The sequence below is a fragment of the Phocoena phocoena genome, chromosome 2 (genome assembly GCF_963924675.1).
Source record: "Phocoena phocoena chromosome 2, mPhoPho1.1, whole genome shotgun sequence".
In the NCBI taxonomy this organism is placed as follows: domain Eukaryota; kingdom Metazoa; phylum Chordata; class Mammalia; order Artiodactyla; family Phocoenidae; genus Phocoena; species Phocoena phocoena.
In genome coordinates, this window is record NC_089220.1 from 26,219,135 (window position 1) to 26,244,412 (window position 25,278).

The 25,278-nt window shown below is 40.3% G+C and overlaps 1 protein-coding gene across 3 annotated transcripts in view; it reads right to left on the bottom strand.

Annotated features, from left to right (window-relative positions):
• GPATCH2L (G-patch domain containing 2 like) overlaps window positions 1-25,278 on the bottom strand; it is a 59,300-nt gene that overhangs the window by 25,383 nt on the left and 8,639 nt on the right. For 2 of the 3 annotated variants that reach the window (XM_065871839.1, XM_065871841.1), the window contains exons 2-7: window positions 17,584-17,648; window positions 12,737-12,913; window positions 11,108-11,187; window positions 7,793-7,860; window positions 6,746-6,800; window positions 4,739-4,824 (exon numbers count right to left, since the gene is read on the bottom strand). In XM_065871839.1, the coding sequence (XP_065727911.1) occupies window positions 4,739-4,824; window positions 6,746-6,800; window positions 7,793-7,860; window positions 11,108-11,187; window positions 12,737-12,913; window positions 17,584-17,648 (531 nt within the window). Of the gene's footprint in view, window positions 1-4,738; window positions 4,825-6,745; window positions 6,801-6,856; window positions 6,897-7,792; window positions 7,861-11,107; window positions 11,188-12,736; window positions 12,914-17,583; window positions 17,649-25,278 lie in introns of all 3 variants that reach the window. The other variant, XM_065871840.1, reaches the window with a different exon arrangement.

The following is a 25,278-nucleotide window of genomic DNA, read 5'->3' on the forward strand; positions in this document are numbered from 1 at the left end:
CTTCAAAATACTGCTAATGCCTGGGCCTCATCCCAGGCCGATTAAATCAGAATCTTGGGACCTGGTGGCCCAGCATGGATATATTTTTTAAAGCTTCTCAGGTGATTCAAAAATACAGCCAGGGATGAAAACCACCAAACTTACTTATTTCTAGAGTGGCACTTCTGAAAACCGCTTAGCCCCACAAATCGATTAGGTGGTACAAAGACTCGCTCTCATTGCACTTGCCATGTGGGCTGTATTAAAATGACACATCAATCAAACGTTCTCTTAAAATCAAGGTCCTGTTATTTCTTTGTTTATAGCAATGAAATTCTAAACAAGAGAGTACCTTGAGGTCACTCATCGCCCCCCAGCGGTCCCCAGGCCTCACTCAGAGAACCAGAGCTGTGTTAAGGCTCCAGCAGTGAGGAAGGAGGTTGTTGAGCACTCCCTCTCACGCAGCTGAGGGTTTGGGGGAGTGGAACTGGCCATGTCCAGGCAGCAGGCAGCCTCAGCTCAGTAACCCGAAAGGAGGAAATCTTCACCGTTCAGGCATGATTATCAAACTCTTTGTGCTCTTACAGGAGAGTAATTATAGGCATGTGAAAAAAGGGAAGCACTCCCCAAGGAACTCTTCCTCACATGCTTCCCAAGAGGCAGTAGGGCCATTAAAAATTCCATGATGAAGAGGAAAAACAGCCTGGGAACAGCCAGGAGGCAATACAGCAAATTAATACACCAGCCCTCCTCGGGGAAAGCTGTGATAAAACAGGAAACACTTCTCTCTTCGCAAAATAAAATTATACCCCTAATGATAACATAGTCACCACACACACACACACACACACACATACACACACACACACATACACACACACAAATCGTTCTAATAATGGGTATGAAATTCCCAATGCTGCCCAGATGCTTTGAAAGAAATCTTTTCCTACTACAAATAAAATAGAACAAGAAAAAGATAAAATTTCCATTCGAAACAGTTTTTCATACGGTCATTCACCTGCCTCTTCCCTACCACCAGCACTCTTTAACATTCCTTCCTAGGTGCCAGGCTTTGTTAAACGGTCCACTCTTTACAAAGCCCACCATCCACTTGTGAATCCGATCTCATCAGTCAGCCACACTGGAGCTAGACTGCTCCTTCTCTGCTGACTACTTAGCGGGCAGGGACCCTGCTATTAGGGAAAACAGGGAGCCCCGAGGGCTAAGTGAGACCATCATCCACGTTTCCTAAAACCTGCATAGGTCACTTGTGCTGACCATTTCCCACAGATCAGGGGTTGCCAAACTATTGATTGTGCACCCTCACCAGGAAAAAATCTGAACAAACCCTCCTTATATATGTAACACACACACATAAAACAAAAATATGTGCTGCTAGACTAATATATGTACAACTGAAAGCAAAAAAAAAATTTTAAGGATGATAATAAGTAACTGTATTTATTTAAAATACATTTAAAACTTTTTTTAATTTCTTCCCTCTACCCCAAAGAACCTTCATGTTTGCAACCTACTTTGTATCCACTGGCCCAGGAATGATGTCAGGCAGGACAAGTATGAGCTATAATTGCCCACATTCTCTCATCTTGCTTTCAGCAATGGTCTGAAGCAATAAGCAATATTTCCCTAGAGCTGAGTGCACCAGAAACACAGCCTAGGCTTCCTTATGTTTCCAAGTCCAGCCACCAGCACTGCTGGTAAAAGAACAAAGATAATGATGTGGGTAATGAGATACACAAAGAAACAAGAAGCTCACACCCACTCCAACCAGGATAAGGCCTTAAAGGCAACAGGAAACCTGACAAAAGCATGGATACCAATCTCAGCACAGCACAGTTCTAGGCAGCAAAGGTAAAGGGAGAAAGGCAAATAATACACTTTCAGCATCTGACATGACATGGTGTTACTTACACAGTCCTTCCAAAGACCACACACAGCCATGATTTTATTTGGTATTAAGACAAACAGCTGTGTTGGCGGGAATGTAAATTGATACAGCCACGATGGAGAACAGTATGGAGGTTCCTTAAAAAACAAAAAACAGAACTACCGTATGACCCAGCAATCCCACTACTGGGCATATACCCTGAGAAAACCGTAATTCAAAAAGATGGGGCTGGGCTTCCCTGGTGGCGCAGTGGTTGAGAGTCCGCCTGCCAATGCAGGGGACACGGGTTCGTGCCCCGGTCCGGGAAGATCCCACATGCCGCGGAGCAGCTGGGCCCGTGAGCCATGGCCACTGAGCCTGCGTGTCCGGAGCCTGTGCTCCGCAACGGGAGAGGCCACAACAGTGAGAGGCCCGCGTACTGCAAAAAAAAAAAAAAAAAAAGATGGGGCTTCCCTGGTGGCGCAGTGGTTAAAAATCCACCTGCTAATGCAGAGGACACAGGTTTGAGCCTTGGTCCTGAAAGATCCCATGTGCCGTGGAGCAACTAAGCCCGCAAGCCACAACTACTGAGCCCAACTAGAGAAAGCCTGTGTGCAGCAACGAAGGGCCAACGCAGCCAAAAATAAAAATAAAATTTATTAAAAAAACAAACAAAACAAAAACAAAAAGAGGCTTGTAACACAATGTTCACTGCAGCACTATCTACAATAGCCAGGACATGGAAGCAACCTAAGTGTCCGTCGACAGATGAGTGGATAAAGAAGATGTGGTACATATATACAATGGAATATTACTCAGCCATAAAAAGAAACGAAATTGAGTTATTTGTAGTGAGGTGGATGGACCTAGAGTCTGCAGACTCTAAGTCAGAAAGAGAAAAACAAATACCGTATGCTAACACATATATATGGAATCTAAAAAAAAAAAAAAAGGTTCTGAAGAACCTAGGGGCAGGACAGGAATAAAGATGCAGATGTAGAGAATGGACATGAGGACACAGGGAGGGGGAAGGGTAAGCTGGGATGAAGTGAGAGAGTGGCATGGACTTATATACATTACCAAATGTAAAATAGCTAGCTAGTGGGAAGCAGCCGCATAGCACAGGGAGATCAGCTCGGTGCTTTGTGACCATCTGGAGGGGTGGGATAGGGAGGGTGGGAGGGAGACGCAAGAGGGAGGAGATATGGGGATATATGAATACGTATAGCTGATTCACTGTGTTATACAGCAGAAACTAACACAACATTGTAAAGCAATTATACTCCAATAAAGATGTTAAAAAAAAAAGACAAATAGCTGGAGGACTGCTTTTGTATGGATTGAAATCTCGTCTTCCAAGACAGCCTGAGCACCACCACCTCTAAGAAAAGCTCCCTGAGCCTGAGTGAGGAGCTGCTCCTCTGTGCTGCTATCACTCTGGTGCACACCTTTAGGCACTTGTCACTACAAATTGTAGTTCTCCATTTCCACACCTGACCTTCCCACGAGGATATAAGCTCCTTAGGGGCAGTACCTAAACAAAGTGCCTGGCACACAGTAGGGAGTCAGCAAATGATGAATGAATGATGACTAAACAGCATGCAACTAAAGAAAAGGCCTTACAGCAATTTATTAATATCCCCTAATCCTCCAAGTTCTTAGTTAACACCATGTGTGATAGTCTCTCTTTTCAAATGACTTTCCCTATTGAAATACTACTTTTCCAGTAGAAGGCTAGGCAGTAGGTTATAGTGCAGAGTTTATTATTACAGCCCACAGCAAAAGTTCTAACTGTATCCATGAAAGAATAATTTCTTTGTGCAGCCTGCACCCCAAATCTATGAACATATCCACTTAAGAATGTGTTAGGAAGAAAATCAGAAAAAAAAAATCATCAGAACCTTGGAAAAAAATTCTTTGTGCCACTAGAAGTAATAAAAGTTCTACGGTTCAGCCTATTAGTTGCTCCTTGTGCACAAAAACCTGCTAGGGCATGCCATCACTGAAACCATATTTACTCTGCATGTCACCCAACTTAAGAGAATTTATATTCAGAGGCACTGGTTTCATTCTGCTATGCAGGTGCAGGATTCTTTCTGACAAATATATACTGAATGCCCAGTAAGTGCCAGACACTGTGTTAGGTACTGGGGACATATCAGGGAACAAGACAAGGTCCCAGCACCTAGAAGCTTATATTCTAATGAGAAACCAGGGGGAAAGTAGGAAGAAAAAAAAAAACAATAAACAAAGTCATTTCAGACTGTGACTAAAGCTCTAAAGGAAAGAGATAATGAATGGTGAGTAGCACAGGTGGCCCCTTTAGACAGGGCGGTCCGAGAGGTCCTCCCTGAGGAGGTGGCCTGAGCTGAGGTGAGAAGGAGCCAATCATGAGAAGAGCTCTAAGATGGCAGTCCAGGCAAAGGGAACACGTGTGAAGGTTCAGCGGCAGGAAAGGGTTGCAATTTTTGAAGAACAAAATGGAGCTCCCTGGCGCAGCTGGATCTCTTCCCCATGAGGAGGACAAGGAGGCTGGACATGAAGGCAGGAGTCAGATCATGCAGGGTTTTGCAGGTCATGGCAAGGACTATTAATAATGTTCTTTGAGGAAGGGGCTTCTAGGAGAAGAAATACAGAATTGGAGCCAGAACTTAGGTCAAAGTTGAGATTTAAATCACATCCTAGCCATGTGACCAAAGGAAAGAACTTCAACACTCTGCCTCAGTTTCTGCACCTATAAAACAACTACTGACCTCAAAAGGTTGTTGAAAAGATCAAATTGGATAGTATCCACTAACATACTCTAATTTGCAAAGTGTTATAAAAAGGAAATAGTATCATCTAGAAAAGAAGTCACTCGAAGACAATTACCTGGCAGAGCAGCGTGCTGGTGAACATCTTCGGTGAGAAGCATCAGCAAGAACATCCAGGGAGTAAAGGGGAGAAAGAGGATTAAACTGCAGGAATAAATGAGATTATTTCAGTATGGCTTATATGAAACAGACCTGATCCTAAAGGGCTACCTGCTACTTGCTTACTTTTGCCCTTTCACTGTTCAACTCTCTTGCCATACACAGACACCATTCAAAAAAGTTGTGCATATCCAACAGTGTACCCAAGAATGTAGCATAACTGATCTAGCACGCCTCAAAAAACAGACTATTCCTTGGTAAGCAACAATTTTTCAAAAACTTCTGATACACAATAATTACTTAAATGGCAAAAGATAGTACTTTCTAACTGACATAAAGGGAACTCATGCCTACTGATTATCAGCCCTTGTTCCCAAGAATACTAGCATGAAATTACCTTTTCATTTCCTTATCCTGGCAGATGTTTCCAGTGAATAACTGGTTAGCACATACCAGCAGCAGTGTAGTGGAAACAGAACTAGATTAAGAATTAGAATACCCAACGTTTAGTTCCAGCCTACAACTGAGTTGCCATGTATTAAAAAACCACAAAATCTCTTTGACCTTTACTATCCTCATCTGTAAAATAGATGTATCACTATCTGTCTTACCTATTTTATGGGATTATTGTGAGGGCTACATAAAATATTACTTGCGGTTTAACAAGTAATTTCAGTTTCTCATCTGTAAAACACCTATTCACCTCAAAAGGGGGCTGTAAGGATCAACTAGGACACTGTAATAAAAGTACCTCACTTTACGTTAGCTACTTTTCTTTGGATTTTTTCCACAATAAGTACTCCTTCCCCAAAATTTGAGAAGTAAATATATATCAACACTAGAAGAACACTGAATGGTAATTTCAAAAGGACTTAAAAAGTATACAAACTAAGCAACTGTTCTGTCATAGAGGTTCCAGTCTCAATGTTGTATGACTTTGGGCAAATAGCTTAAAGCTCATTTGTAAATAACACATCTCATTTGTAAATAACAGATCTGGACTAGGTGATCATCACAGGTCTCTTTGCCTTTAGATCCTCTGATGCAAACACAATTAATACCCTAGCTTAGTGTTCCCCAAACTGCAATCTCTCACATCCCACCTTAATGACTTTCTTTTTATCTGCCCACCACCTGCTCTACTTCTTATTTAATATTTTTCTTCATATCAATTATCTTTACTCACCCTTGTCCTTACTGTATTTCTATGAAATAACAAGTTTGATAGAATGATCACGTTTCTAAAGTAAATTATTGGAACTTAAAGTAAAAATTCTGTATCCACAAGCCATCTAAAATCATATAATAAATACACACCAGTTAGGTGTACCACTGTTCTAGTTCATTTTGAAACAGTAACTTCAAGATGAAAGTTCCAAGTCTAAAATGTCAACTTAACAAGCTAATAAGCAGGCAAACAAAACAAAACAAAACAAAAAAACGATGGAGCGATAGAAAGCCTGAGAATTTTTACCTATCAGTCTTCATCTATTTTACAACTAATCATCAAGGTAAAGCAACCTCTCTCCCAGCAAAACTCAAAAGCCTCAAACGTTAAAGGAACATACTGAGAGTCACTGTCAGTAATTTTAAAATTATGACCCCTATAAAGGATTAGACATGCCAAGGGCCCCCTCAGGGGTAGCTAGGGTAAAAGAGTAAGAGGCTCTAGGCCTCGATCCCACTTTACCCAAAGTAGCTCTACCTTCCTCTGCTTCACATGTTTAGGATTCAACGTTGTACTTCCCAGCACAGGATGCTGATGCATTCTGATTTCTTACTGCAAAATTCGAAACCAGAATGACAACTGCATTCCTATGAAATATGTGTTATAAGTAATAAACTGAAGGTCACAAGTTGAAACTAAAAAGGGGAATTAGCTACAGTGCTTATCAGTGAATACTAGATATTCTTGGAAAACAGTCCTCCAAGAAAATCAGAATAACATAAGGAACAAGAACCTTACCTCATGTGCACAAGCAGAAATGTGAGGAAAATCAGAAGCCAACGCTTTATTCTTTCTAAAGAAAAGGAAATCAAATGATAAAATAAAGATGACAAAGAAAAGCAATCTCACCTGATTTCGTTCTCTTTTCCCAGCTGATGGTAACCAGAAACTAAAGAGAGGGAGAGAATAAGAGCAAAGAAAACAATAAAAGAAGTGGCAGGAACATTATTAGAGAGAAGATAAAAAGATGTTGGGTTAATGAAGACAAAGAAATGAGAAAAAAATGGAGTTGGAGGAGAAAGGGAGAGAGATGTTAAATGTGTATGAACTTTTTTGCAGAAAATAACTCTTCAAAGTAAAAAGCCTTTTAATGGAATGTAGAAGACTAGACACTTTTAAAAAAACTCAAGATGGTGGTGTGACACCCATGCACTCTCAGCTGTGCAATAAGAACAGGATCCCCAATTCAACAAAGGCATAAACCACATCTTGCCTATTTTATAGATTAAAACTTCAACCAGGCTGGATGGGTATAGGAGTATAACTGGATACTGACCATGACATGTAGTGGAGACACCAAAGAGCCAATCATGTTAGGGGACAAGGCTGTCACAAGAAAGGGTGGAATGATTTTCCTATAGCTACACATAGGCTTTCCAGTGGCACTTATCACAGTAGTTAGAATAAAAAGATCTCTCTCTGTCTAGAGGTCTAAAAATGGGAAGACCATATAGGAGAATACAGAGGCAATCAGCCATTTTGAACAAAAAAATTTTTAAGAGACAGAAAAATGAATTTAAAATATAATATCCTTATTGGAGGCTACTTTTATAATGCAGCACCCATAGACATAAATAGCAAAGAAATAAAAACGAGTCTAGAAAGGAAAAAAAATCACTCTCGTGAGTTTAGGGTGTTAGCCATTTTAACTGTTATAAAGTACCCATCTTTAAAACCTTCTTTTTCAGCTCTACAATCGAATTTTTAGGTTCTTTCATAAAACGTTCCCCTGCTGCCTCCTTCAAGGAAAAGGCTAAGATAGCCAGTAAATACATAAGTACTTACTCTTTCTGCCGAGGGTCACTAATGAGATGGCCTATCCTCTCAGTGCCCAAATTACTCATGCTGGACTCCTGAAAAGGCAAAGAAGATAACAGTGTCATCTAACCACAGAAACAAATATGTAAGTATGATCTGTCATCAAGCTCATGTTTTCCCATAATTATACCAGCAACCCCAAAGCACAAGTCAGATTGTCAGTCTTAAAATCCAACAGCGCCTTTTTGTGGGACTCTACTGTTAAAGTACTGTATGTTATTATAAACTTATTTTTCTCTAGTGATCAAAAAAAAGTCATTATAAACTTTTTTTTAACTATATATAGTATTTTAATATAGTGAGTAATGCCTCTTAGAGTTATTAAAGTGTATCAAAATAGAAACATTTGGGGCTTCCCTGGTGGCACAGTGGTTGAGAGTCTGCCTGTCAATGCAGGGGACACGGGTTCGAGCCCTGGTCTGGGAAGATCCCACATGCCGCGGAGCAACTAGCCCCGTGAGCCACAATTACTGAGCCTGCGCGTCTGGAGCCTGTGCTCCACAACAAGAGAGCCCCGCGCACTGCGATGAAGAGTGGCCCCCGCTTGCCGCAACTAGAGAAAGCCCTCGCATTTTAAATTTTAAATAAAATTTAAAAAAAAATAGAAACACTTAAAAAAAAATCCAACAGCAACCAATTTTTTTTTTTTTTTGCAGTACTCCGTCCTCTCACTGTTGTGGCCTCTCCCGTTGTGGAGCACAGGCTGCGGACGCGCAGGCTCAGCGGCCATGGCTCATGGGCCTAGCCGCTCCGTGGCATGTGGGATCTTCCTGGACTGAGGCACGAACCCGTGTCCCCTGCATCGGCAGGTGGACTCTCAACCACTGCGCCACCAGGGAAGCCCAGCAGCCAATTTTTAACAGGCCAGCACACCAATATCCCTAGAGTCATATGATTTTAGCCTCAAGAGCCTTCATAATGGTATATTTACTGAGTCCTCACTGGTAACACCTAAGTATCTACTAACTAAATGTATACATGTCAAAGGACTTTGTAACTTACAAAAACTGTCACCCTGTATTTTGCCTGTTAAACATGTCCTAAAGTAAAAATAGAAGTCTGTATAAATTGCTTCTTAAATTTCCGGTTCTCAAGACTGTAATATGAAATCATATCCATAACACCACAAGCAATTCAGAAACTAATCATATCCAAAAAACTGGAAAATGGCAGAAGGCCCTCACCCTACATTTAATGTGAGTACACTTACAGCAAACATCTATCATAGAACCTTGGGATGCGTACCAACAGTACAGGAGCAAGAGTTACACGCATATGAGGAAGTGTTAAGATGAGAGAGCGTAAGTCATAGGCATGAATGTCAAAAATGTCAAGCCTGGTACTCAAACACATTTGTTTCTGAGCAAACATTATTATCTGCATTTGTCTATGTGTGTGGATTAGCCTAAATATTAGGGTACACATTTTAGCAGAACTGGCTATAAAAAAATTAATTTGAGGTCAGATTTCAGGTGGGATTGGAGCTAAATGAAAAGGCTTCACATACTGTATTCTTCACTCCTTACACCTGTGCCTCCTGGTCACAGACAAAGCCATGGTAATGAGGCCAAAGGAAAAGATGGGTGAAAAATGAGCTATTTGTTACAGCAGAAAAATTATTAACTTAAAGTGCCATAATGTTTAAATTTACAGTTTATTACTGTGTAAATTACAAGCAGTACTTTGCGTAATTAGCAGCTCGCTGGCAGGGAGCTGTGAATGAAACTCATTATTTATGATTACAATTTAGAAAAAGAGAAGAGAGATGGGGGAGGGAGAAGAAGGGGGGCAGAACAGTGACCTCTGGTAGAAATGACAAATATCCCTTTAAGGTGATGAAGATGAATTAAACAAGTAAATATTATCCTATTCATTTGAAATCATTAAAGACACATCCAATAGGCCCTACTTTCCTTCCGTGCAAGCTAAAGGGAGCCTCCAGGATGAAATGATTTACCTCCATAGAAGCGGAAGGCTCTTATTTTATAGGAGCTGAAACAAAGTAAGGTAGGTGGTAGGGAGATCATCATCTGTCAAGCCTAACCAATAAAGAGAAAAAGTCAAACCAGCGCTCTGCTCCCCACTCCCAATCTCCTGCCTCCCTCATGCATTCCTACCCTGCTAGCTGTCCTCGTAAGAGTAAGCTCTCAGAATAGCAAATGCAGCATTTTATCGCCTATAAAATGAGTAATCCAAAAGAAGAGGTATCATTCTTCCAATAAGCAAATGTCTTTCTAATTAGAGAGTTGAAGTTGAATTGAAAGATAAAAAGAATATGAATTCATCTGAAAATAAACAGCCTCATTTCTTCTGCAGAAAACAGTTCCCTGATTAATCTATGAAACGGTAGCTTCTGAGGGCAGGCAGACTGTGGGTCTGACCACTATATACCTGGCTGGACGTAGAGCCTGACACACATAGGCACTCTAGATGCTTACTGAGTGAACACACACGTTAATGCTCTAGAATGCCTCTCCTGTCCTTATTCTTTGTCCACCACAATCCTCTCTGACTGGGTATGAACCCCAGCCTTAACCTATTTTCAATCTCAAAGCCAGAGTAAAAAATAAATAAAATAATTAATTAAATTTAAATTGAAAAAGATAAAAAAGAAGTAGACCTGGGTTCAATTTTCTATATTTTGCCACTTCTATCTGGGTAACATCAGACATTCTTTAACATCTTTGAACCCATTTTCCTTATCCTCTAAAGAGAATATCACCTTTTTTACAAGATTTTTGGGAGGATTAAGTGAACTGAGTGCCTAGTACAGTCCCTGGCAAAGGCAGAACTGAGTAAATGGTAGATATCCCTCCCTCATGGCCAAGGAGGGGCTTTTGAAATTTGATAACAGGTTTTTTTTCCCCAGTTTTTTTCTTTTTAAATGAATTCTAGAATAAAAGACCAAAGTTAGAACAAAAGAAGCATTCATGAATTCAAGGAGTCATAAAGAAGCCAAAAGTATTTCAACTTATATAATAATAATATAAGATTAATCAAAACAGTAGAAGAGACAGAGATCAGGCCTGTAGATTTACAGACAGCAGACACTGTCATGACAAGTGTTCGCTTTGTCAGAACTTCTGTATGAATCAAGCTTCATCTTTTATGTGTGCATCCATTCATGCCCTATATAATGTTCACTCTTGTGAGCTTGCAAAATACACCTGGCTTAATTAACCCCAGGGAGTTCTGCAGCACCTTTGATTATCAACAGTGTACACAAATCTTATAGGGAATATTATCTTCCCAGTGAGCCTAGAAAACAATGACAGCTATCACCTTCCCAACAAGCCTTCTTCGCCCCTTCCTGAGGCATCGAGCTGCAGCTCCAGGCAGACGATTAAAGCGAGCATGGTACCCTAAATAAAAAAGAAGAAAGACCTCAGTAACTGAATGCAGAAGATTCATTAGCAATGATATGCTTCTAGTACACCAAAAGCCTTCCTCCCCAAGATCTTACTAAAATGACCCTTAAACTAGTATCACTAGGCTATTTGCCAATGATTTACTATTCCCATGTCTTTGTCACCAGTAGTATGATCTTAGGCATGTCATTTACCTCTGACCTAGGCATCCTCATCTATAAAAAAAGAATAATCACTGGCTCAGTCCTCTTTTACAGGACTGTTTTGAAGACTCAATGAAATAGTACATGGAATGTACTTTATAAACTGAAAACACTACACAAATATAAGGTATTATCAACAATTTCTAATTGCAAATTAAATGTTAGCTATTATCTTAAAAAATTCTAAAAATAGCATGTATAGTATAATCCCATTTTTCTAATTGCTGTCTATGTTCTACACATAGAAGAGACAACTGGAAGAATCCACACCAAGATGTTATCAATGACTCTGGGTGTGGGATTATAGGCCATTTAAAGTTTCTTCTTCCTATTCTTGCTTATTTGCATATACTTTAAGTGGTCCATAAAGAACTTTTAGAAATGGTCACTGAAATGTTTATGAAAGTTTTAAGGTAGCAAACAACGTGCCTCAGCCAAGCATCATTACCAAGAACCAACTGCTTTCAGAAGGACTTTCAATCACCCAAATTTATCACAACGAAATGCTACAGAATAGGAACTTACAGTTCTATTGTAATTCTGATCACCAATAGATGCTCAACATATACTTGGTAACTGACTAACTGGTTGATTATTGATTACTGGGAATCCTCACATCATAAATTTATAGAGCTAAAGGAAACCTCTGAAACAGTTTTGTTCCATGTCACGATATCCTAAGTGATGACCCTGATGTCCCTAGGAAATGAAGTGACTCTGCCACAGTCACAGAGCTAGGGAGACAGTACCAGACAGTATTACCACAGAGTATTACCACATTTCCTTCCCCGTCCTAGGCTCTTTCCATTTCACTTTGCTACATCATAACTGATGGAAAGCAAGGGGAAAGGATACGTATTTGCGTTACAGTCCACAATAATAGAATTATTAAAATATTTTTAAAAATATTTTTAAATCATCCATTTTTAAAATGTCATTATACCTTGTACATGAGTGTTGTTACTGAAATCTGTTCTCTTCCAAGATCCACTACTTCAGGCTTCCACTGAGCACTCAGTAGCCCATCAGTTTCACAGCAGGATAAGCAGCAGTGACAGGCTGCTAGGCTTCTTAAATCTGGCACAAATGGCAATAGCAAGCTGAAGGAACGCCCTGCTAATATATATCCCAAGAGTCTCCATGGATTGATTTAGGTAAGAATGGAGAGAACCTCAAGTTTTGAGACTCATCCTTGAATCTTCTAGAAAAATCCCTGGACTAGCTCTAAAATTCAGATAGGTAATGCATGCTTACAGGCATGAGTATGCTTGCCATGGGAAGACTCTCCCCAGAAAGAATCATGTAAGTGTGAAGTATATTTTGGTCTCCTCAGAACTCACCTCTTTGAGCTGGCCGAGAAGGTAAAAGGAATGTGGAATCTGAAAGTTTATCCAGTCCAGAATCCATTCTCTCTACTTCAGAGCAATGGTCAGGAGCCCACTTGGGCAGAAGATTAGGGACAGTGAATCCTGGGACACATTCTCCTTCATAGAACCAATCACTCTGCTCGTCATCCCCTAAAGTAAAGAGATTCTATCATAAGCGGGAATTTTAACATGCTCTATGAAAAACCAAATAGGAAGATGACTTCTCAGTGCTATAGGTTTGATTATACTTTTTTTTTTTTTTTTTTTTTTTTTTTTTTTTTTTTTTTTTTTTTTTTATGCGTTACGCGGGCCTCTCACTGTTGTGGCCTCTCCCGTTGCGGAGGACAGGCTCCGGACGCGCAGGCTCAGCGGCCATGGCTCACGGGCCCAGCCGCTCCGCGGCATGTGGGATCTTCCCAGACCGGGGCACGAACCCGTGTCCCCTGCATCGGCAGGCGGACTCTCAACCACTGCGCCACCAGGGAAGCCCTGATTATACTTTTTAAATAAAGCCAAAATACAAAAAAATTGTTTTGATACTTCTTCTTGATCCATATTTTGATGAAAACTGGGACATCAAACTAGTTCCACATAAATGTCATACTGTGGTACACTGGACTGCTTTTGATAGTAAAAACTAATAAAGCTACCATTTACTAAGCCCTTACCACCTACCAGAATCTATGCTAAAAATCTGTAAATTTTTTATCTCTTCCAAACCTTACACTAACTCCAACTTATCAATTAGGCAACTAAAGCCCAGAGAAGTCAAGGTCAAGTTAGTAAATGATGAAGCCATGGTTTCAACCCAAAACCTGACTAACTCCAAAGCCTTCAACACAAAAATAAACTGCCTCCCATGTACCATTCTAAGTGGTAAAAATGAACTTGGAGGTTCAAAGCCCACAAATGTTTCTCAATTCAAAACTAGCTATTCCTGAAGAATTTCTTGCTATATTTGTATTTCTCATAATAGGTGAATGAAGAATGTGTATCCATACCTTGTTTCTTCCTTGATGTTTCATTAATGGGACACAAAATCATCTTGACAGTAGCAATCCAAGCTACCAGGAAAAAACTAACCACAAAGACAATATAAGCCCCCAAGGCTTGTCAAGAAGTTATACTATTTGCCCAAGGCCATACTTTTGATTATTGACAAAGTCAAGACTAGACCCATATAGCCCAGACTCTTGGTTCAAACTCTTTCTACTGGCTACAATGAGAGCATCTCAATTTCCCAAAGAGCTTATTCCTGCCCACAAAGAGTAAGATGGGTAACTTTATGTCTGCTACCCCACACCCCTTTCAAAACAGCAAGGATGAAGGAAATTATTACTAGAACATCTAAAGAGTTCATATTGCATTCATTTTCTAACGGGTACTGGATCTCAAGGAAGCTGCTCAGGCCATGCTAATCTCATGAAGTATTCAGTTTCATGGACCACTAACACCCAGGAGAATGATAAGTCTTAAATCACTGCAGAGATCTCTAAAAGGGGAAAGAAGCCACTAAAGAAGTTGCTCCAAGTGTTCCCTTATAAAAACCCACCATCAACAGGCTGTTTTTCTAAAACAGTGGTTCTCAACCTTTAGTGTGCGTCAAAAGGACCGGGAAGGGTTGCTGGAACACAGACTGTTGGGCCCTACCTGCAAAGTTTCTGATTCTGGCCTACACAGGACCAAAAATGTTCATTTCTAACAAGTTCCCTAGTGATGCTAAACTGGTCTGGAGACCATACTTTGAGAACCACTACACTAAAAGCATCTCACCAAACCAGGTACAAGGATGAATTAAAGATAGACATCAGAATTAACCATGATTAGTTTCACTGCAAGTCAATATATTAATTCCTTCCTATTCATAAGCATTCCTCAGGCCATTTATTAAAATAGTATTATTTAGCCAGATCATATTTTCTGATGACAAATGTCAGACTATACACGAATTTTCTTTTTTTTGGTTCTCAAGCATTCACTCAAGCTTTTTGAGAATACAGAAAGGGACTCACTGAACTGGAAGGAACCTTGTGAGATCTCATCTAGACCAGTAGTCTTCAACCTGGGTTCACTAGGATGCCTAATGCAGGAGCTCCTCAAAAGAGTGCTGCCAGAGAATAAGGAAGAGGCTGAGTGGATCAGGCTCCAGACCTCCTGCTCCTCTAGGATCTTGCTTTAACCAAAATAAGTTTAGTTGTTTTATAATTTGAGGTTCTATGTACACTTCTGTTTGAGGGAGAAAAAGGAGAATTTTCCCCTTATCTGGGTTCCCCAATAATTATTTATTAAGAGCTTACTATGTGCCAGGCAATGTGTTACTTATTGTGGTAGAAAATTTAAAAAAACTCCTGCCTTTGAAAAACTTCAATGGAAAAGACATGCATCTATAAACAACAGTGTAATATGGTAAGTGATAAGAAAGCAGTAAGTACAGGGAAAGAAGAGTCGAGGGTTCTAAGAGATGACGCCTACACTAAGTGTATCAGTCAGAATCCCTTTAGGAAACACGTACATTTGAATGGGGTATTTGAGACTTTAGTGATTATTTACAAAGGTATAGACAGTACTAAGAGAAGCCAAAGGGATGTTGAAGCATTCGGAGCCAGCAGAGCAGGGAGTCTTTACCATCCCTAGATCTGAAGAAGCAAGGGGAAAGAATGGTTACCAGAGCACAGAGAGAGAACTGTGGTTATAGGAGAAGGGCCCAAAGAGGAGACGTAGCCTTCAGCAGGAGAACACAACCCCTACCGACCAGCAGTCCAACAGAAAGGGAGTCAGGGACAGCTCTAATCCAACACTGCATTACTGTTTCCAACTCTTCATTACCTCACTATAATAGAATGATACATCCACACCCTTTTCCTTTGCCCTGGGATTCCACAGAGCCTTCCCCTTGAGGCAGAGCACACTTCCTCATTCCATGGACACAGACATGGAGCTCAGTCATCTGATTTGCTTTAGGTAGTAAAGCACTAGCAGATGTGATTCAAGCAAAAGCTTTCAATATTCATGCATGGTCTGGTTTGGTCACTTGGCATTTATGTCCTCTGCCATAAGAAGTCCATGCCACACAGAGCCATTGCTCCTTTAGCCAAGGTCCCAGAATAAGAAAACAATGAGTAGATACAAACCTAACTTGAAGCCTGGAGACAGGCTGAGCCCAGGCAAGATCAGCTGACCCACAGCCAACCCCCAGCCCCACAGCAAGAAATAAATGTAGTAAACCACTGAAATCTGGGGGCTGTTAAGCAGTATTAGCATAATAAAAACTTGACTAATACATCCAATCTCTTTCACCTCCCTCCCTCCATACTTCTGCTGTTGCCTCCAATTGGCCAAACCCAACAAGAAACTGAGAGCAAGAAAACTCACAGATGTAGTCCATAAATATGCCCCAGAGGAGCAAAATGAGAACTGTCTTGGAGGATGACCAGCCATTCAAGGAAAGGTGAAGATGACATTTCAGGCAGAGAGACCAACATAAACAAAGACATAGAAGCAGGAAGTAACATAGCTTTGTGCTGAGAACTCTAAGTATCTAAATATCACCAAACTGTCTGAAGTTGAGGCAGAGACAAAGAGGAAGGCTGGGGCTATAAAACATTCTACAACCTTCCATAATATACCAAGGATTCCTTATCAGTGGAAGGCTTTCCAAAGGCCCAAAACTTAATTGGTTGTAATAGGCCCACACTTTCTTACACCCCTGTATACACATCATAACCTTTAAGAGATGCATTAGGATACTGTAGTAAAAGCAAAGAAAAAGTAATTCTGAAAGTATGTTCCAGTTCATTCATGGAAAGACAACCAGACTTTCCTGGTATGAGATAAGAGAATCAAGACCCTAGCTACAGCCCACCAGGGAGTATATACACACAGCTTCTAATGACATCTAGCTCCCTCGGAATCAGAAAGGAACAGAAATGTACTCACAACAGCCTCCATTATAGTAGGAAGCTCAAGAACTCCATCTATGCCCACAACTCTGAGGCACAGGTGAGACATCTCCCCATCGTCTCTCTCCAAAATTAGGACTTGGAACATAAGTCTCACTGTCCCCGGATCCCTTCAGTTACTAAGGAGCCTATCTGGATCAACCTAGACAGGTAGCCGTGTCTCTGTCCTTCAATCACTTAACCCTTGGAGAAAAATCACTGGATTTCAGAAGATCTACAAACCCCTTATTTAGATTAAGAAAACTACAGTCCAAAGAAGCTCTAAGAAATTCTTATTAGTACACACTTACTGTGGCACTAAGCAAGTGTACAGGACAGGATCAAATTACTGTTTAAATAGTAAAAATAAAAAACTGATAATTAACATACACCAGCCTTAATCACAGTGCTCTCTACTAAACTTCAGAAAGAATTTCTATAATATATTCACCTAGAACACTATGGCCACTTATAAATAAGGTTAAAAAAATAAATCCTCCATATGTGAAAATAAGAATGTCTTAACATCCAGTAATACATAAGGTTATTTTTTGGTTTTAATAAAAAGCAACTTCCCAAAGTTCCATCTTTGACACTATAACCCTCCTGGATCAATGATTCTCAAAGTCTGAACTACCTGCACAAAAATCACCACAGGTGCTTGCGGAAAATGCAGATTCCAGGGGCCAACTCTAGACCAATTTGATTTCCAGGAGCTCAGGAACTTGCAGTTTTAACAGTTCCCCCATGTGGCTTTTATGCCCTAAAGTTTGAAAACCACTTTCATAGACAACCATCATATTCTCTGTGAGGCACTCCCAGAACCACTAGAATCTTCCCAGAAACACTGAACCAATGTCCCAAAGCTGGAATCAAGATTACCTTGCCGTCCTTCATCGTTGGTAAAGAGCCCTGTGTCACTGCTGCTACACACACTGCTGGTTTCACTGAAAAAAGAGAAAAACACAAGAGAATGCATCAGCTCCAGTCAAAAACAAAGCACTGTCCATTATGTCTTCTGGTTTACAAATTGAAAGATTCCAAGTTTCCCTAATTTCACTCTAGCTCATTAGCCAATCAGAAATGTAAATTTCATAGTTAAGTCACAGAGGTAAGTTTATTTTCCCCCAAAATGAAAGAAATGTAAGAAGAGGAGAACTGTAAAACTTTTACTTATATTTTAAAGTACTTTTTCTTTTTTTTTTTTTTTTTTTTTTTTTGCGGTACGCGAGCCTCTCACTGTTGTGGCCTCTCCCGTTGCGGAGCACAGGCTCCAGGTGCGCAGGCTCCGCGGCATGTGGGATCTTCCCGGACTGGGGCACGAACCCGTGTCCCCTGCATTGGCAGGTGGACTCTTAACCACTGCGCCACCAGGGAAGCCCCTGAAGTACTTTTAAAAGATCTCAAGTCACTTTGTTAGTTTAGCATTAGAAAGTTATTTATTAAGGCTCACAGAAGTAATCTCAACCTGCTTTGGTATATCAAACACCACAAATTTACCAACCAATTTTATTTTAAAATATTGTCTACTATTGGTTTCAAATGAAGCCATGCAACTTTAAGACATCCAGCATCTTTCAAGTTTTCCCATTTATAAAGCAGCAAACAAAAATCCATAACAGGAAAAAAAGAAAGAAAATCAGTATGACAAAAGTTGTATTTTCTAAAATTAATGTCTCTCTTGATAGCAAATGGATACAGCAAAATTCATCTTCAAAAAAGGAGGTTTAAAATTAAAAAACAAACTCCATTTGAACTCACTGAAATAAAACTTTTAGGGACTTCCCTGGTGGTCCAGTAGTTAAGACTCTGTGCTCCCAATGCAGGGGGCCCGGGTTCGATCCCTGGTCAGGGAACTAGATCCCACATGCCGCAACTAAAGATCGCACACTCAGCAACAAAGATCCCACGTGCCACAACTAAGATGCGGCACAGCCAAATAAATAAATAAATATTTTTTAAAAAATTGTAGAGTAAACCATCATATACCCCCCACGTAAATTTTGCAATTAGCACAGTGCTCTATTTCCTTTATCACACGTCTCTCCATCTATCCATCCATCAACCCATCTTGTTTATATGCATGGAAAAAAATAAACGGAAATAAAACTTTTGCCCCATAGAATTCTGTCCAAGTCAGCTTCTTTCTGAGCTACTTCCAACAATTGATTCTGCCTCTTCTGATGCTGCATTTCTCCCACCTAATCATCAAATTTGATTTATCTCGTTCAAGAAAAATTTCTCTGTTCTTTACAATATTAGCGATTTCCTTGATTGGGATGTTTCCTTCTAAGCTAGTCAATTTTGTTCACGTGCTCTAGAAGACAGAAGAAGCATTCTCACCATGCTGCATAAAGAACAGGCTTGGCAAAATCCCAGTCTACATTTCTGGATCAAATATCTGAAAATATTTTGTATTTTGCAACATTTCCAAATATCTTGCCAATACTAAATCCTAAAAATGCCGGTTAAATTAAGTAGCAATGTTTCCTCACTGAAGCTTGTCTCTGGGTAACAGATCCAAGAAATTTGTCTCAGCAAGAGCTAATAAAACATACCTGATTTCTTTAAAGGTTCTTTCATTTTATTTTCCTCTATACTTATAAGTGGGAACATTCTCAGATGTCAATATAAGAAATGTCTCACAAAATTATACCGCTGGATTCTGATGGATTTAGAATCTTCAAAGAGCTCTGCAGTTAAATCCGGAAGACATCCTCACTGGGTACTGTATTTTTCCTACTTCTGAATCCAAGGAACTGTGCCTGCTGAACTTTATGGTGTTGTTTTTATGTTTTTAGCAAATTCCTAAGAATATTAGTGGTCTAACTCTAACTCCATTGAGTCTTAATACACATTCTCTCATATCAACTACTTTATTTCTCTCATCTTGCCTCGAAGGTAAAGCATATTTTATATTTTTTAGTTCCTCTTGATATTAAGGAGGGCTTAAAAAGCACATCAGGCCATAAGACAGACATTCTACTCCACCACTGTTACATGCTTTCTTGGTTAGCATATCAGTAACTGAGATGTAGGGGTCAGCAAACAGCCGCCTGTCAACCATCTTTGTATAGCCTGTGAGCTAAGAATAGCTTTTATAGTTTTAAATCACAGGGGGTGGGGGGGGGGGTGGTGATCAAAAGAGGAATACTTTGTGACATATGGCTATGACACGAAATTCAAATTTCAGTGACCATAAATAAAGATTTACTGGAACACAGCCAGGCTCATTCATTGACCTGTCGATTTGGGCTTCTTTCACACTACAATTGCAGAGTTGAGGAGTTGCAACAGAGAATGACTCACCCACAAAGCCCCAAAATATTTACTATCTGGCTTTTTATAGAGGAAATTTGCTGATCTCTGCTCTAAGTGTATTACAAGGTCTACTCTGCAATGTCTATTGAATATTTATTTGAATATTTCCAAGTAAGAAATTAAAACCATTGCTTTATTACGAAGTCTATGGATTCTTCTCCTCATTCATTTCCAGCCACCTGTAAGCACTACAAGCAAGATACAGTGCTTCTCTGATCCTTTTTTGCATGGATTCCATTCTCTCCTCATATTTATTCTAAATAAAGGGGGTAAGCGCAAAGAAACCTGCTGGATCAAGAAAGGTATTGGTAACCTAAAACCTTTCTGTCCCTGTACATTTTCTATTTCTGTCAACAGTATTTAAAGAGACTCACTGTTCTTTAAAGGGATTGGACTAAACTTGTAAGTTTTCTATAAAGTTAATTAGAGTAATGGCAATGATGTCACAGAAATATCACCAGGATTTTAAGACTGTGTGCAAGGGAGATACATATTTTCTTCACTGAGAAAATAATTTATGCCTTAAAGAACACTTATTACATAAAAGTATCATCATTCCATCAATATCTGGAAATGACTATTTCATCTGATAGCATCTTATTCCCTCAGAAGAACTTGCATTGTGGAAATGTAATTATATGTAAGAAACTGTTAGCATAATTTTCTGAGGAAAAAAATGGAAACTTCATGGCGTATTTGCACATTAAACACCATGATACAGCATGCAAATATGTAGTGCTAGCTATGAAGCAGAAGTAAATATTTCCCCTTACAATTTACAGGCCAAAGCTATCCAGTCCTGTAGCTTTCATTCACTTCTGACTCAGAGATTATGATTTTTTTAAAAAAATCAGATTCATAGGATTTTAATAGTGATTTAGTCAACTATAAAATGTTAATATAGCTAATTAAACATAATGTTTAATACTCTGTTAAAAATAAGCTCCTAACTTTCAATAAAAAAATTTTCTTTTAGTACCCTTGTAGATCACAAGGTCAAAAAGTTAAAAGATGTCAGGCTACTACACATTTTTCCTATGCCAAAATCATCAAATTTGTTTATAACTTTTTTGCTATGAGCATTTTTATTAGGCAAGGAAAAAAAGCTCTGTTACTCATTTTTATAAGGAAAAAGAAATGTGATCCTACCCTTAGTGTCCATTCCACTATGGTCCTCTGAAACTTAGGAATACAGAAACTCAGCCTTTATTAATCTTCAGAAAAAGTAACAAGACAAAGCCCACAAAGATAGTAGGTAATGAAATCCTGCCTTTTCGTAAAATGACAGCAACTCCTAGAGGCATCAATGCCTCCTGTCTTTGCCTTGGGAACTGTTCTATACTCCCTGTTCTCACATGATTCTAATCGATAAATAGTTTGCATATAAAAGTCTTCATAGGGCTTCCCTGGTGGCGCAGTGGTTGAGAGTCCGCCTGCCGATGCAGGGGACACGGGTTCATGCCCCGGCCCGGGAAGATCCCACATGCTGCGGAGCGGCTGGGCCCGTGAGCCATGGCCGCTGAGCCTGCGCGTCCAGAGCCTGTGCTCCGCAACGGGAGAGGCCACAACAGTGAGAGGCCCCCGTACCGCATAAAAAAAAAAAAAAAAAAGTCTTCATAGAGTATTTCTAAAATATTTTTGAGTAGAAATGTATTAACCCTACAAATAATTTATATGTCATTCAAAAATACTCAATTCTAGGGGCTTCCCTGGTGGCGCATTGGTTAAGGGTCCGCCTGCCGATGCTGGGGACACGGGTTCATGCCCCGGTCCGGGAAGATCCCACATGCCGCGGAGCAGCTAGTCCCGTGAGCCATGGCCACTGAGCCTGCGCGTCCGGAGCCTGTGCTCCGCAATGGGAGAGGCCACAACAGTGAGGGGCCCGCGTACCGTAAAAAAAGAAAAATGAAAAAACTCAATTCTATACTGGGGCAAAAAAAAGTCTCTAACAGGAGAAGGAGAAGGAAGGATTTCCCCCACTATTTCCCCTATATTTTCACTCATTCACTTAGTAAGCATTTATTAAGTTTTACTATATTCCAGACCCTGCTATAACCAGCAGTAAAACTAACAAAGAAGCATGTCAACCACAATTTAAATGCATGCATTTTATAAAAAACTTAGACTATGGGAGAAGAGTGTGAAAACACAGAAAGAAGAATGCTTTCCAATGAAGAAAATTCTCCAACTAAGGGGTGGGGCAAGCCTAGAATTTAACCTTATAATACTGAGAAAGTTACCCCATTTTAGAAGCCAGAAAACGTCTCAAAAATATTCATATGTGAGTAAAAATAGTAATAACACATCGCACTTCTCTATATGGGTTTCAATTAAAAAATGTTTCCACAATTCAGCAGCATAGTCATCATTTAAAATAAGACAAACAAAATTAAAGCCTAGATTTTGGACTACCAATTAATTGTATTATCTAATTATTATAACATTGTTAGAAGCAACTGAACCACATCCAACTGAAATAACATAAATGTAAAGAAGAAAGTCAACCTAACCAGCAGTTCCAGCGGCTTTCCTCTCCCAACTTTTTTTTTTTTTTTTTTTGCTGTACGTGGGCCTCTCACTGTTGTGGCCTCTCCCGTTGCGGAGCACAGGCTCCGGTCGCGCAGGCTCAGCGGCCATGGCTCACGGGCCCAGCCGCTCCGCGGCATGTGGGATCCTCCCGGACCGAGGCACGAACCCCTGTCCCCTGCATCGGCAGGCGGACTCTCAACCACTGCGCCACCAGGGAAGCCCAAAACTCTCCATTTAAAAATCACTGTATTTTTATTCTATAGAAGAGATCAATGTTTTGGTCTTACTGAGTTCTCTAATTTGAAACTCATACTTTTTTTTTTTTTTTTTTTTGCAGTACACGGGCCTCTCCCTGTTGTGGCCTCTCCCGTTGCGGAGCACAGGCTCCGGACGCGCAGGCTCAGCGGCCATGGCTCACGGGCCCAGCCGCTCCGCGGCATGTGGGATCTTCCCGGACTGGGGCACGAACCAGTGTCCCCTGCATTGGCAGGCGGACTCTCAACCACTGCGCCACCAGGGAAGCCCTGAAACTCATACTTTTTGGTAAAAGCAGAGTCAATGAGGTAAAAACCCAATCTCAATACCGGAAACATCTAGAGCAGTGGTTCTCAACTGGAGGCAATTTTGTCCCCCTCCTCCTACCTTCCTGCCCCACCCCAGCCCTCGGGGTCATTTGGCAATATCTGTAAAAATTTTTGTTTGTCAGGACTTGGAGGGGGGAAGAGGAAACTGGTATTCTATTGACATCTTGCGAGTCGAGGACAGGGTTGCTGCTAAACATCTTACAATGCGCAGGATAGGCCTCACAGCAGAGAATTATCTGGCCCAAAAGGTAAGAACCCTCATCTAGAGTGATGAACAAAGTGGAGGGATGAAGGGGGTGGGACATCATGGTTAAGGGAAACCACTTCAGAGGAGGAGAGGAGCCTGTGTACTTCTGCTGGATAGGGCCAGCCTTCAGGAGCTCATCAGCTAAAAATGCATCATATGTGCTGAACATCAAGAAAATAGATTACAAACTCACTTCAGAAAGAAGCTCTCTCCCTTAATGCCATATCTTAAATTTAAAAAGTAAACATTCATCTTCAGTATACTTACTTAAAATACAACAAAATACATTCTCAGGGATCTATACGTTGCTTGCCTTTAGAGTTCCTGAATGCCCTTCCTTTGAAATCACAGTAAAAACACTCTCTCAGTATGTTCTGAGGAAATAATTAGTTTGAGAATACTATTCCTGAATTTGGCTCCACACTAAGTTAGGAAAAATCTTCGGAAGACCAGTGGCCACCTGTGGTAACCAGACTCCCAGATGACTCCCAGTGATCCCAGCCTCCTGGTATTTCACACCCTGGTTGGGCTGTGTAACCAGTAGCACAGGCAGATGTAACTAACGGTATGTCACTTCTGAGACTAAGTTATAAAACACTAGGGTTCTACCTTGGGTACTTGAGTGAGAGCTCGCTCTCTCCCTGTCTCTCTCAGACAGTTTGCTCTAGGGGAAGCTAACTACCATATCTTAAGAATGCTAACAGCCCTGTAGAGGGGCCCACGTGGAAAGGAACTGAGACTCTCTCGATCCTGCAGCCAATAAGAAAATGAGATCTGCCAACAGCCCTGTGAGTGAGCTTGGAAGTGGACTCCTCAGCCCCACCCAAGCCTTGAGACAACTGCAGCCCCGACCAACAGTTTGATTGCAAAAGTATGAGACTCTGGACCAGAATCACATAGCTAAACTGTTCCCAGATTCCTGACTTCAGGAACTGTAAGGCTATAAATGTTTTATAAAGCTACTAAGTTTTAGGGCAACTTTTTCTTCAGCAACAGATAATACAGCATCTTTATGAATGCTTTTTTGAAAATAATTCCCTCCTTTCTAGCCCTAACAAGAAGTTTCTAACTTCTCTAAGTTAAATCTCTGAATTCCCACAGCTGAGAAGGGGAAAACACAGCTTGTCCTCTGACCCGAGAGCTTGCTAATTCTTTCATATTCCTAACCACATAAGACTGTTAACTTAGAACTGAATCAAAGTAGTTTATACTTGTCACAATTTCAGTAAGGAGGTATAGAATTAGTTTACCATCTATATTCAAAAGTTGGTATCAGTAACTTTACCACTTGGGTTTCTCACCCATTTAAGATTATTAAATAAGAGGTGTCTTTTACATCTAATTTTAAAAGAAACAAGCAGGATAGAGTTAATGTCTTACTTTATCATGCTAAAAACTAAGGGGTTTTCATTTTAATTTTTTTATTAAATAATAATACACTTAACAAAAATTTTTAATTGTCTTAGAATTTACAAAAAATGGAAAGGTCACTCCTAGACCTATCACCCAAAACATTTCTACTCAATTCTTTTTCCTTCTTTTTTCTGGACTGAGGTGGTACACTTGTAACTATATGTAATCAGACTTCTGATTCTGAAAGTAAACAGGACTGAGGGACAGGTTTTTCAGAGAAATATCTCACACCAACTGCAAAATTACTCTCACAGTAAGTTATGAGAATGCATAACAAAGGAGTTTGTTTTTCAGTTTCATTCCGATGGCACCACAAAAGAAGGCAGCAACCTCTCTAGTTTCACAGGTTCATTAGCGTGGCCACCGCAATCAGGTATACTTTGCAGAGATAATGATTTTTGTCAGGACTCTGCTACTGAGCCGCGGGCTGTGCCTTAGAGAAGTCCACCCATCCTTTTAAGACTCACCTTTTCTTAGAACTAA